Source organism: Mytilus galloprovincialis, chromosome 8 (genome assembly GCF_965363235.1).
Source record: "Mytilus galloprovincialis chromosome 8, xbMytGall1.hap1.1, whole genome shotgun sequence".
Classification (NCBI taxonomy): domain Eukaryota; kingdom Metazoa; phylum Mollusca; class Bivalvia; order Mytilida; family Mytilidae; genus Mytilus; species Mytilus galloprovincialis.
In genome coordinates, this window is record NC_134845.1 from 28997708 (window position 1) to 29013018 (window position 15311).

At 30.2% G+C, this 15311-nt stretch overlaps 1 protein-coding gene across 4 annotated transcripts in view; it reads left to right on the forward strand.

Annotated features, from left to right (window-relative positions):
* Positions 1-15311, forward strand: part of LOC143085493 (rho GTPase-activating protein 7-like) — a 113201-nt gene that overhangs the window by 83690 nt on the left and 14200 nt on the right. For all 4 annotated transcript variants that reach the window (XM_076261871.1, XM_076261872.1, XM_076261875.1 and 1 more), the window contains 3 exons: positions 8028-8099; positions 10249-10330; positions 13982-14042. In XM_076261871.1, the coding sequence (XP_076117986.1) occupies positions 8028-8099; positions 10249-10330; positions 13982-14042 (215 nt within the window). The remainder of the gene's footprint in view (positions 1-8027; positions 8100-10248; positions 10331-13981; positions 14043-15311) is intronic.

Sequence of the window (15311 nt, forward strand, 5' to 3'; positions counted from 1 at the left end):
GATGTTTGACATTTTTATGTGCTGGTCACTACTTGGTGTAAAATGCTTATTAAATATATATAGTGGACAGTTTTGATAAAACTGTTTTTTATTGAATCCTTGGCCCAGCTTTTGTTTGAATAAGTAGACAATTATAGCGCTAAGTGACAATAAATTTACTTTTTATCAAGAATTTTATTTTCAGTAGTCTTTTGAAGTAGATGGTCATAAATACTTAAAATAGTTTCGGACCTTAAATAGAATGCCAAGGGTAACTGCCCTAACAAATTACTGCCCCCATTTAAAAAGCAGAAATTAGGTCAGGGAAAGATGCAGAATTTAGGAATTAATGAAAGAATCTTGCAAGTTTTATAATTTAATATGATATATATGTAAATGGATTATTTTCTGTTTGGCTATATCAGCCACAACAATCAACTCATACACAACCAATTTCACCAACTATAATAACCAACTCATACACATTCACTTTAAACAGCCATAACAACCAACTCACACACAATCATCTTCAGCCACCATAACAACCAACTTCACCAGTTATAACAACCCACTTATACACAACCATCTTCAGCCACCATAACAACCAACTTCACCAGTTATAACAACCCACTTATACATAACCATCTTCAGCCAACATAACAACCAACTTCACCAGTTATAACAACCCACTTATACACAACCATCTTCAGCCACCATAACAACCAACTTCACCAGTTATAACAACCCACTTATACACAACCATCTTCAGCCACCATAACAACCAACTTCACCAGTTATAACAACCCACTTATACATAACCATCTTCAGCCAACATAACAACCAACTTCACCAGTTATAACAACCCACTTATACACAACCATCTTCAGCCACCATAACAACCAACTTCACCAGTTATAACAACCCACTTATACACAACCATCTTCAGCCACCATAACAACCAACTTCACCAGTTATAACAACCCACTTATACACAACCATCTTCAGCCACCATAACAACCAACTTCACCAGTTATAACAACCCACTCATACACAACCATCTTCAGCCACCATAACAACCAACTTCGCCAGTTATAACAAACAACTCACAGTGACTTATACACATCTTACTAAAACATCAACAACAACAAACAACACTGACAACAACAACCAACTCAGTCATACAACAACTACACTAGAAACGCCAATAAACAGCAACAACTACAAACAACACTGACAACAACAACCAACTCAGTCATACAACAACTACACTAGAAACGCCAATAAACAGCAACAACAACAAACAACACTGACAACAACAACCAACTCAGTCATATAACAACTACACTAGAAACGCCAATAAACAACAACAACAACAAACAACCAACACATATGCATCCAACTAAACTTAAAACAACAACAACACAACAAACATCAACCACACCAACTAACTCATATGCTGACACAACAACAACCAACATAATTAACGTCCAACAACACAACAATTATCAACCACACCAACTAACTCATATGCTCCCAACTTCAAGACACAACACCAACCACAACAACCAGCTCATGTACATCCAACTACACCAGCAAGAACAATATCTTTTACACACCCTTACTATACCAACCACAACAACTAACTCGTACAACCAATTACACCAGAAACAACAACCAATTAAGCACACAACCCACTGCACCAGCAACAACAAAACTAATTGTAGATAGTATCATAATAATCACACAGACATGTATAAACAAATCCCTTTTTGGGCTAGATTGCCTGACATGAAACATGCCCTCATCTCACCCTTCACTATCCATCAGAACTCATATTTCATGTATATCAAAGAAACATGATACTTAATAAAACCTCTCCAGTGAAGAACAACATATGACAATGAAATATGACTTTGACACAATTAAAACACATTTACCTAAAAGTTTATTTTAATTTCCAAGTTATAAGTTCAGGCAGACCATTTTGTCATGATGTTAAGTTACTTAGTTAAATTTTGAGAACATCATTAGAATGAAAGTCGCACACAAAAAGAGTCATGGTTTTGCAAAAAGTGAGAAAAAAATGTGGGACATTAAGGAAGTCACTGAGCAGCTCCAAAAATGTTTTACATATTTATATGTTACTACAGTTTTGATAAATGACCCTTAAAATTTTACATAGTACCTTGTACAAAAGTACATAGTTTATATCCAATGTGTCATAGTGCATTGTGTATAAAGTATTGTTCTTCTCCATCTACAAGAATGCTAAACATTTAACAAGAAAAATTCACAATGATAATTCAATCATTGTTGTAGGAGTTTTAAACTGACCACTTAAAAAGTGGACATTATTTGATTTGTCCATTTACACAGGCTTAACAAAACTCTCACATCTCGATTACATGTAGTAGTTATGAATAAAGGAAACTGGGCAATGGTTTGTGTCTATATGGTCTGGCTAAATACCTTCCTGTCGCGGGTGTTAAAAATACCACATGAAATATCAACAAATCTTTTATTATGGCTACATCAAATAGCCAGATATTTGACTGAAACAAATTAAATATGAATTTTAGTCCAGTTTGCACAGATAGGCTATATTTGGACTGAGATATAGTCAAGTTTTATAAATAGTGGCCTGGACAAATAAATCAAAATATTTGACGTCACTGTGCTTGACCATCTCCAAGTGACATGATTTATTATTATAAAATAAAACTTTTAACTGTGTATTTTTTTTCTATATTTTAGGGTTTTGCTCATTATTCATAAACATGATGTAAACTTTATAGTAAAAGATACCTTTTAAAACTTTAAAAGTAATAAAATTTGGAAACTAATGTATTTTACTTAACCATTATTTTAAGTTTTGTAGATAGATAATGATTTCTGTCTTAAGAAATACAAAGTTTACAAGTTATTTAAATGAAACAATTTAAAGGGGAGATTACTCTTAGTACATTTAGACCAATACTATGACATATTTGTTACCATCAATCTGGACTACTATCACTAAGGACCTTGATTAAGTAGATTGTTCGAGGGATTACATGTATACAATAATTGAGAAAGAGAACTACAAATCAATACTGATCAATCTAATGGTGACTCAATTGTCATTCCAATACACATTCAAGTGATGCCTAGATACAAGGTTTCCCCGTACACTGCTTGGCACACGTTTACATGTAATATTCGTCCATAATAAGAATAGTATAATAAATAAAGGACTTAAATGTGAAGGTGAAGATTTAATTTTGATAAAGTACACAGGCATTGGATTGTGGACAGAAATACATGTGGCGATACTTATTCAGGGAATTAGCCGACACAGAAAACTATTTCAATAATCAATACCGGTACTCCTTTTTCTTTTATATACATATAATGACTTTTACAGGAAGTTAATACAAGATAATTTTCTTTAAAACCATGAGCAGTAAGAATAATAATTGAATTTCTTATATTTGTAAGATTATGTAACTTTGCATAACTTTTGACCATTTTCACAGAATGAAAGTCAGCTGTTGACCTTTGATTCGATCCTATATCTGTTTTCATCCACTACTTTTTTTGCTTGCACCAAACTAAATTGGTAGCCAAGGTTGTTTAAAAAACCTTGTAGTTTTATCTGTTGTAGCTGAGTTAAAGAGACCCCTAACCCCTTCCCCTAAGGTATATTCCCTGTAGAATTAGGTGCACATAGTTGATTTTAAAAGTTGTAAGTTTGGAGGACGAGTGTGTCATTGTACTGCTTGTCCTTTCAAGTTTAATTCATACAAACATGTTTATCATGAATGGAACAAAAGAAAAAAAAATAGAAAATGTATGCAAATTAAAGCCATGACATTTTATTAATGTTCTCACCTATTTTCAATTGTTCTATATTTGAATTATTCATCTAGTACTTTAATATAAGTTGAGTGTTTTTAACTTCTTCAATTTTCATTTTGAAATGGTGTTTGAGAATTTTTATTAATTTCCAGAGCACCTATATAATTGTTGACAAAAACTAATGTCTATTGTCATTGCAAAGGAAGGTTAAAATGTTAATTGCTAAATTGTAATTTGTACTATAACCCTGATTTATAATTTATGAAGAGACAAAGGATTGGTTTATTGGGACTCGATCTGAATATCAAACTTGTTTCCCAACATTGCTTCTCAGATCTTGTGGGAAACATATTTATATATAAGTTTCAGGTATTTGAGTATTTGTATATGATTTTTGAGATGTAGGCTCAATCAGGAGATTGTAATTAAAGAGAGAAGTTTGTTTTGGAATTTTATAAAGTTTATATTATGACATGAGTCCAGTTTCGTAAAACAAACAAGAGATATTGTACTCCAATGTTTGTAGACAAATAGAAATGTTGGTAACATTTATTTATCCCTGTATAAAGCCAGGTAAAGGGTTTGACCATATTGAATAGTTTGAAAGATAACAGGGGATCTGATTAAACCAGTTAATATATATTCCAAGGACCGTCGACACAGGCTTTTATGGAAGCCTACGATTTAAGTTTTCTAACATTTACTTGGATATATTTCTCTGTACTTGAAAGCTATTTGTGCTTAGAAAGAAGTACAAAATGATTTACATAAAAATGGCTAGAACCTGTTTTCTTGGACAGCTGTTGGATTGTGTTTACGCTATTTTATAACAATTCAGGTGACATAACAAAGGGAGTGTTTCCGGATATTAATTATAGAGTAGTGTGCTGGTTTTGTAATTATTCATATTTTTTATGAATTTAAACAAAGGAAAGACATTTTCCTGATTGAAATATTACCGCTAAGGTTTAGATTGTAGTGCGACAAAGGAATAGTAATTTCCTGAGACAACTGTAAACCTGCTGAAAATTCTAAAACATTTATCTCTATATAATCATCAATATAAAATTGGAAGAAAAAAGTTGATTGGATGTGAAATCTTATATTAACATACAATCTCCTGCTCAACATAACATGGTGACACTTTCTGCTCAGATAACAAACAATATTTTGCTGACTGTGTGTTAATGTTGAAAAAACAATATTTTTCTAAGGTTTCACTTCTGACGTGATTAAGGGCTCTTTGTACAGGTGAAAAAGTCAAAAGATATATCAAGACAAGTTTCTGAATGGTCAATGATCAGAAATTTGAGTGTTTTATAAAAAGAACAGCATATTTGATTAAGAGGGTTCATATGTTGAACATGACTTTAGACGGCAAAACATTTGTAGTTTGGGACACAGTACAAATATCTTGACATGTCTAGTTTGTCAGCGTTGAAACTTCTGTCTAAGTGTCTGTATGATCCTGAATTAAAGCATTCTAATGACTGTCAGAGGAAGATGTCTTTACCAGATTTATGCAGCATTAAGTCCTCTATGTGTTTTATTGGATGTAAAAAATACAAACAAAAAGGTAATATAAAAATTCTTTTTTCCCATCCATATAGTTTAGTAAAAAAGTGACATGTTTAAGTAGCCATGTGATCATTGACAAAAATTGGTAAATATTTCAAATTTTTCTTTTTTGACATGCACAAACAAAATGTCACCATAGTCTTAGACTAAAACATTGGAACTGTAGTTTATACCTGTGATCTCTAGTGGACTTTGGACTTTTTCTTTCTAATTTCTAACAGTTTTTAAAAGTTTGTGGAAGTACTATAATTCTTTTAAGATTATTTGAAGATTTTTTCACTTAACAAAATTGAACATTGAAAACTTGAAAACCTATCAAAATAATCTTTTCGTGTGCAAGTACGTTGGAAATAGATTGTCTATATGATTATATTTCAATAAAGATAATACCCGAAAAATTTGGACCAAGAAATTCATTCCTCTATTTCTAATATAAATATCACATATAACAAATCGGTCATCCTGCATTATATTGTTACTGTATCAAACTGATGTTTATACCGTATCATAGACGTATTGGGTTTACATTTCTTATGATATCCCGTCATAATCTAACATATAAATGTATTTATGAGAGGCTTGAATCAACAAGTTTTATCTCACTTTTGATAAAATTATTCAGAATATTCCTTACATAGTCTTGTTGAGGTTGTAAAGTAATGCCAAGGTTTTGATCAAGATGTAATTGAAAGTGATCATATAATGGTAAAATCTATGTATGTTTCAATAATTCAGTCATATATACAAAGTCATTCCCTCCTATCTGAGTCAAATATTTGATAAAAATGTTTTCATTTTTTTTTTTTTAATCAAATATATCTTAATTATTAGAAAAGCAATTTATAAAAGTATTTGTATGATAGTTTGAACTTTATAAAATACATTATTTGTTGGTGCAAAAAATAGGGAGTTTAATAAATGTTGGCATTACTTGATATGTTTTTCTTGTTGGACAATGATGATAGGAATTTTCAGAGCTGAAGTTTTTAAAGAATAAGACAAGAGGAAAACTCAATTTATTTAATCTACAGAAATGTTAAATGTTGAAGAAGAAAAAGATCAGATTATCGGGTATAGAATATCGGCAAAAATCAAACAGTTTTGTTGAATTTGATACTACTGCATAATTTCTTTCCTTGTTCTTCATTTTATTAGCATAAAGCATTGATATTTCAGAAGAAATAAATTGAATGAAGAAGAAATGACCTTGACATAAACTTTAAAATGTTATCGGGAGGAAGTAAGAGAGATACTAAAAATTATATTTGATAATCTTGTCATTTTTTCTGGAGGAGATTATTAGAAGATCCAGGTCTTATCATAAAACCAATCTCCAGCGGGTCACGATTTCAGATTTTGATACAGGAAGTTTTGATAAGTTATTGTTTATTTATTCTCAAGTTGACTTTTCCTTCATCAGGGTAAAGTGGGCAATATTTTTACATTGGCTATTTTTCGTTTCCTGAGGGTTTAATTTATTTGCTTTCACTCGTGATTTTCTTCTTTTGCCAACTCTTGTAAGTGGTCAAAGATACTGGACAATACCGTAGGGGGATACTGGACAATAGTATTGGGCGTTGATAGTTGACTTTACAGATCTTACTTCGAGTACTCTATAAGTACAGCACGAACAAACATTATAATACCTGCCATGATAGTATAAAGTTTCAGAAATAGAAATTGAGATGCTATATTTATCATGTGGATTAAAATTTGGAGGAAGTGTCTGAATGAATCTTGTTGCTGTGTAGCACGTCAAGTAAAATACAAATATGTATAGTATGCATAGATTGAAGTGAAACAAATCATTCAAGAACAGACTTGCTATAAAGAGTTATTAAAGTTCATGTTTGGTTAAGATGCACAAAAAACACGAGATATTTATCACGTTAACTTCTTCTGTATGAATTTAAACATTGATAAATACGTGAGCAATTAAATAGAATTTTATGAATGTACAAATAGCACACTAGAGCAGTTTCCTTTATAGAATAGTTTGTTGGTTTATTGCATTTTTTTTATAACCTAAAACATTATAATTTGCTTGAATTAATAAAAAAAAAAATTTGGCCTTGATATATATATATATATCAGGATATACCTGTTTTAAAGAACTGAAGTCCTACAGGTAGATATCAAAGGAATTATTAATACAGGTACAAGGTGTTAATGAAATTATACAAATATGCAGTGTTTATGGTCTTACACAATAAGAGGAATTCTTCAAAGGTTGGATGTTAGTTGGTGGGGATTTTAATGACACTAGAACCACATGATTTTATAATCCCTCTAAATTTACTGTCCTTTATAAGGTTATTTATTACACAATAGGATCAATATAGTGGGTTATAACACCCTTTGTAATCTTCTGCAAGCTGTCACCAAAAGTCTATTCTTATATATGACCCATTTATTATGCTGTGGTCTTCAAAAGTGTTTGCAGAGCCAAATACATGTATATACATTCAATACTTGTACCATGCCTTTGGTTTGAATTTTTTTCATATTTATTTGTTTTGCTGTTGTCTTTTTACTGTTTGCAGATCCAAATATACAAAATGATGTATCCAATATTTTTACCCTGCTTTTGTTTTTGAATTTAACTTATATTTATGATTTTTTTCTCATTTCAGAAGTGGAAGCAGTAGAAGCTACTAGATGGTTAAAAGAAGCAGGATTCCCTCAGTATGCTCAGATGTATGATGGTAAGTTGATCCGACCTTGTAGGAGTCTAGTACGACCCATATTTAAACATCGTATATGACAAGATAATATGTTTAAATTGTGACAGATTTTCGGTAGCATGGTCCAGAAATTGTAAGTTGTAAAGCCTTTAATAACCATGTTTGTTTCTTTTATATTAACATGGATTTGCATTTCTCTTGAGAAATGACCGATAGAGCATTCCTCTCACGATCTATGTGTTTATGTTATTACCACTGTGGGGTTCCTCCAAAAATGTCATATTATTGTCTCGATATTGTGAAATGAATATTTAAAAGTATCAGATGATTGAAAAATATATTAAGAAATTGATATTGGAATTTTATTTAAATAAGGATACATTGCAGTATTATATTATTTGAACAAAGAATTATCTTCATTGCAATGTAGAAATTTGAATTTGAATTTAGCTGTTTGTCCCGAGTACATGACAATGCATAATACATATATCACATATCCACCTACCATCTCAGAAACCCGTCCATTAAAATAGCAGTATTACTCTATATAGGGAAAAGGTCAATCACGCTTAAGCCAGGGTTAGGTCCTTCAAACGTCAAATACTTCGTACCGATATAGAAAATTAAAATGCTGTGGATTAGTTTCGTCTTTACATAGATAAAAATAATAGAGGCAAAGCCAACAAATAAAGCTTTTATCGTAAACAGGAAATTGCATTATGATAAATTCCTAACTTGTTTTGATGCTTTTCATTTAAAAGTCGAGCTTTTGATTTAATTTTGAAGTTTTATTTAGATTTTGAATTTGTTATCTTTTAGCTTGGTTTATTTCTCTTTTCACCGATTTTCATTAGATTTTGTGAGTCTTTAGGTCATTACAGAACAAGCTGACTTTGAAGTGACATATTTGTTAAAATAGAATCACAATTCATAAAAAAAAATCTGTTCTGACAAGTACCGTAAAGAAAATCAAATAGAACAGCTGTGACAGACCTGATCTAGCATAAAGAGAGTAGAAAAAGAGAATAAGAAAAAAGTGTCTATTTTTGTTGTAGAGATACCAATATATAGGTTAATAGGATATACTTCAACTTAAAAAAAGTGAAAACTGCTATCAAGCTCTCAGATAAAAACTTTAAACAACACTTTTTGAGGTCTTCTTTTCTCATAGCATCTTGGTAGATCAATTGCTTTTTCATCGACAATGCATTCAAACAGTGTTTTTTTTTGCCAAAAAAAAAAAATCACAATTTATATCTACATTTCTTGTCTGAAAGCCACAGAGTTCAATCATTATTTTCTCTGTATTTTTTTTTTCCTTAACATATAGTTAACAATTACAAGACATCATTGTCCTTCCAAAATTTGTATATTTTTAAATTGATTGTATATCAAAGTCCATTACCTGGACCTAGGACCAATAGATTCACTGTTTAAGTCGGGTGATGAACCAATGATTATTATCCATATTTGGGTTTATTATATATTGAAAAGAAAAAGAAAAAAATTGTTCTTAAATTAAATTTCAATAGCAATCGATCTTCTTCAGTTCATATCCACTGAAGATGTTTAAAAAATTGGTACAAGTTTTTTACCCACCTTAAATTGTGAAATAATACCTTTATCCAGTAGGTCGGTGCATCGTTGGAGATCTGCCATGGATATTTCTACACTTACCCTCTGTCATTACAAACATGATCCGTAACATATAGAATTTCACCTCACCAAACCACATGCCAAATTTTATCAGATTCCGATTACACAAACTAACTTCTAATTTTACATCAAATGTTTTTTTGCATGGTTTACATTGGCGTTTACAGAACTCAACGGAAATGCTTCATTTGAAAATTAATCAGGAACTTGATTTCTCAAATTAGTTGTAATTTGAAATTGTTCCATTAGAATTGTTGGATTGTTGCAAAGAAATGTTTCAGATGGAATATTCTGCATAATGAGAGCATAAAAATGATATTGCGTACAAAAGTGTAAATTTTGACATAATTTTTCAAAAAATTGGACCTATTAAAAGGGGTGTATTTATTTATACACACAAAATGCAGTCATTGTGAATATATATGCAGAATTCCTGTACATTGTATTTGTGGTGTGGCTTAATATTGTGTTTGATTAATGAGTTGTGATATAATGTTCAGTGTTTGTTCTTCAGATGGTCAGTTTCCAGTTGACATCATTTCAGTGGAAAAAGACCATGATTTTCTGGACAGAGACTCCATGCAACCTCTGATCAGGTTGGTAGATTAGGATTGAGTTTAGCATCAGGGGGAGGGGGACTGGGGCGGGTTAGGAAAACACTCAGAAAACAAAAATTTGGAAGAAACTTAGATTTTTGTTTAATTCATTGATGTTGTTTGGGAAGAATATGAAATTCCAATATCTTGAAAGCAAATGAGTACTTATGTTGTTTAAAATCAAAAATACTCATGTCACCAAGTCCTAGGTTTTTCAAAAAAAATGTGTTAAATTTTTTTTCTTTTTTATTCCATTGTATTTTTATCAACCTTTTATTCTTATCTGCATACAAGTCCTGACTGTTCAGACCATAGTCTTAAGATAACTAATTAGGGAATTAAATGGCTTATTTATTAATGATAAAGTTCAAAAGACTTGAGAAAAATTCCCAAGAGAAAAAAAACTTCAGACTGAAAAAAAATTGTAAATAAGCCCCCATACAAGCTGTGCACAGTTTGTTCATCAAGTTATATGACTTCAATATTTTTAAACTTTAAAGTTATTAAATGAAGGTCATGGTAGGATCAAAATCTGTGGTAACACCTTTAATATCATGTATATTATTTATGATGAGTTTAATATCTAATGTTTTGATCTGTTATTCAAGTCCATAGTATTGGTGTATTTATATGAAGTAGTCCCCACCCTGCTTTATATATCTGATACCATGATAGATTTATCACTTAAAACCATTGATTTTAAATAATATGATGTGGCGTTAAATTAATTGCCAATCTGTTTAATCATGTTAATAATGGGTCTTGTCATAGGTCCATTGTTGTCCCTATATCATGGTAATTAATCTTTAATTGGCTAATGTTACATTGTTAAAAATAAAACCTGAACATTTCTGCAAGTCATGTGATGTCCTGTGGCTTTATAAGGGGATTTTAATCAAAAATAGCCCTTCAAAGTTTGACCACTTACTTTTAAATGACAGCTAATATTTAATTTTAGTTGTCAAAAAGTATATAAAATGTGTACATAAGTGAAGTTTTTTTATGACATGGTGTCATAAGATATTTATAAGTAGAGGCATCATATTCTACATCTTCCCCCCACTTAAAAACCTCTTTAGTCAAGTATCATCTGTCCGTAAAACTTTAACATAGGCTCTAAATATATCAGAGATGGGTTTTCTGTAAGATACTATCAAAAAGTTACAAATACTTTGCCCAATCATAAGCGCCACTGCTTTTAACAATGAAATTTTTTATGAATATTTAATTAGGTGATATTGCTATATCAGATGTAATGATATTAAATTAATACTTTAAAGTTCATATTTAGGCGCCTAACAAATGGCTGTCATCACATATTTGACGGTAGGTTCAAAATAATGAAGTTTTTAAGTAATTATTATTTTTTTTAAATTTCGTGAATAAATATTTCACAAAAATTATAAATGCTAAAGTGTGTTGAATTGAAAAATTTAAATTTAAAATATTTTTTAGTCTGAATAATTAAGATAATCACATTTTTATGGTAAAAACATAAAGGTGGTCTGTAAAAAAATTTGATTTGAATTTTATTGCTAAACTATGAGTTTTGATGTAACACCTTTAGTGGTCATTTTAGGGCTAAGATTGTTACAAGGGTTAAGAATAATGATAATGTGTTAAGCCACACAAAGTGAAAGACATTAAGGCAGGATATTTATGCCTTTGTATAAGTTATTGCCTTTGTAGGTTTTACCCCATATGATAGGTACCCTATTATGGAAAGGTGTTACATTACACAAATTATACGGTCATCAACCTATAGCTAGTTTCAGTAGAAAGTATAAAATATTTTGTTCTGTTAAAAAACATTTTGTTTCTTAATGGACTTTGAAGTATTCAAAAGTAAGTGGAAAATTTGCATATAAAATTTACAAAAGTTTGAAATTTTTAGAATTTATTTGAGTTTTGATTTATTTTTCATTTATATATAATAAATTTTTATGTTTTCCCACTGAGGTATGACTTCCTTCAAATTTACCCATTTGATAATTTGAAATAAACATTTCAAAAATTTTAACATTGCTTAACTTTACAGGTTATTTTAAGATATTTACATATTTACAAATTTACTCAGTTAAATTCTCCCTAACAATATCAATAGTGACAAGACTGATTTCCTGTTAATTGTTATCTGACTTCTAGAGTTCAAACATCATTGTCTTGTTATTGTCATTACAAAAAAACAAAAGATCAATTAGTAGTTATAACTAAAACATCAAAGAATTACTTTATAAAGTGTAAAACAAAGGTGTTATTACCTGAACAGGTGATTGTTAAAACAATAGGGATTAAGTAACATTTACTTCTTATTTGTGGCACAAATTCAAAATTACTTCAATTGAAATCTTTATATAGAGGTAAGGACTTAGCAAATATAATTATTTATGAAATAGTGTAACCAAAACATGAAATATATGGAATATTGTAAGAAGATTTTAGTGAGGTATTTTAAATTTTCACTAAATAACAAGATTCATAATCTATGGTAAGGAAAAAATAAAAGGTCATATCCAAATATAGTTAGATTTTGATTTTATATAGATTGTTAATAATTTATGGTGTGTTTTAAAAATGTTTTAAAGTAATTGAAAAATGGTGAATATTTTCCTATGATAAATTATAAGTTTCATTTTATCATTTAGGGAGGTTCTATTACAAGTGGATTAAAAAGCCAACATAAATCTATAAACTTCCTATCATAATGTCATATTGAAGAAAATTAGTGTCAAGATGTTCTCTTCTACAAAGAATTTGTGTCAGAACTACGTAAAACCTATGGTTATTACAGCTTACACCTAAGCTTGTGTAAAGTTTGTAATTTATTTACTGTGATTATATATGGGCGTTTTTCTTTTTAAATTTCATAAATGATATAAACAAAGCCGACATGAAGATGACAATATTTTGATAAGTATTTATCACTCCACACACCTGGCCCACGATAATTTTTCTCACCTGGTCAGTCACAACTTCAGGGTCTCTTGAGTGTTTTTGCATAAATTAATCCGAATTGTCAACTGTTGACTTTTATGACGAAACTGACCTTCCTCAAGTGTTAATCAAACTATAAACAAATGTTTTGTTATTCAACACCTTTGTTAATTGATTACATGGATACAGTTAACGTGATGGACATTGGTCAGTGACAATAATGACCAGTATCCTATATTGTGTCCACTCCTCTACTACGTCAATGCTGGTGGTCACTACTAGTAAAGGTTTTGTTTTTGTATGAAATAGTTTTGGATCTAGTATTGTATTTTTGCTGCAAGGTATGAAAACATATTTTACATTTGAATAAATAAGAAGATATTGTGGCTTAATCTGGTATCGCCCTTATTTTTAATAGCTATATGGAAATTTTGTCCGAATAATTATTGTCAAGTTTGTAACATAATTTGTACAAAAAAAAACAAAAATTAAAAAAAACAAAAATTTCAGGAAATGATGTATCTCCAAAACGCAAACTTCAGGAAATTGTAACACGGGCTTTCCTCGTGGCTGAAGAGTGCATGTGCTTCAGTTAATTAATTAAGTGTATAGTTTAAGTAGAAATCGTGTATATTTTAAGTATTATCCGGCATCATTGCATGACAAATTAATAAACAATAACGCCTATGATTAAATTATTTACATTTATTTTTTCAGACGTTTAAGTACACTAAACAAATGTGCAATAATGAGAATAGTAACTCCTACTCGTAAAACTGTAAGTATTAAGATTGGTTTGTTTATGTGCTGTGATAATGGTTTCCTTTTACAGTTGTGCTGATGTAATAACCGATTGCATTGTAATCTCTTAGAAATCTATACTGTTGATTTTCACTATTTTTTACCCTTACCAATTAAAAAAATGGTCTAAACCTATCACCATGAACAAAATAAATATCTAAAATTAACTAGATTTTCACATTAGAAGACTGGACTTAAGTGAAACACTACGTGTATTTCAAAATTTGAAGATTTGAATATATACCAATTTTTGAGGCCATCATCGTAATTAGAAAATACTTTTAACTTTTATGTCAACCAAATTAAGACAGCCTTCTTAAAGGCGGAAAATGTTTTTTGTTTATCATGAAGGGAAAAAAGTTTTGTTTATCATTATGGCGGGAGAAATAATGAGGTTTTCAAAGAAATGTTGTATTTGTTTACTGACAGGAAATTGTCATCACATGTTTAGTAACATCTCATGACACTTTCTATTTCAAACACTTCTGACTTCCTTTGTAAAACATTCTCTCTCTTACAGCGTTAAATATAGAACTCCCACGAAAACATGTCCACCTTGTAGTCAATCGGTGATTAAAAAGAAGTTAAATTTGACCCTGGTTAATGTTTTTATATTGAACGAGATCACTATAATATATTATTATCTATGATAATTATGTTGTCATCCTATGTTGAATGACCAGGTAACAGTGTTCCACATGACTGGTTTTCTGTCAGGTGTATAGCCTCCGTAAAAGTAAACTTTAATATATGTAGAATGTAACAGGAGAATATCTTAGGAGTGGATGAACATTATGATTGTTTTTCTGTAATAATGACGGGATGGTACAAATACTCACAAACATATACAGGGTAAGGCGATACAAAATTTTATATAACTCAGGAAAAAAATGACAAAAATATCAAAACTCAATCAGATGTTCAACTGTATCTGGAAAAAGGGATATCCATTTTGTACTGTTTACTAGAATTTGTCGAAATGAATATTTTATAATATTTATACAATTATTTTAAATCTAATTCTAAGCTTTTTGCACTTTACTGTATCCCTGCGGACAAAACATCTTCAGGTTTGTAAAGGTTAAATTTCAGTTGACCTGCATTTGCAATTTAAAGTTAGATATTAAAATTAAAATGGCAGGAAATTAAAAAACGAATCCTTTTAAGGTTTAATTTATCGTCACAAAAAGTTGGCAAAAGTAAAGGAAATGATGTGTTAAGAGTACCAAAAAATCCATTTTGTTTC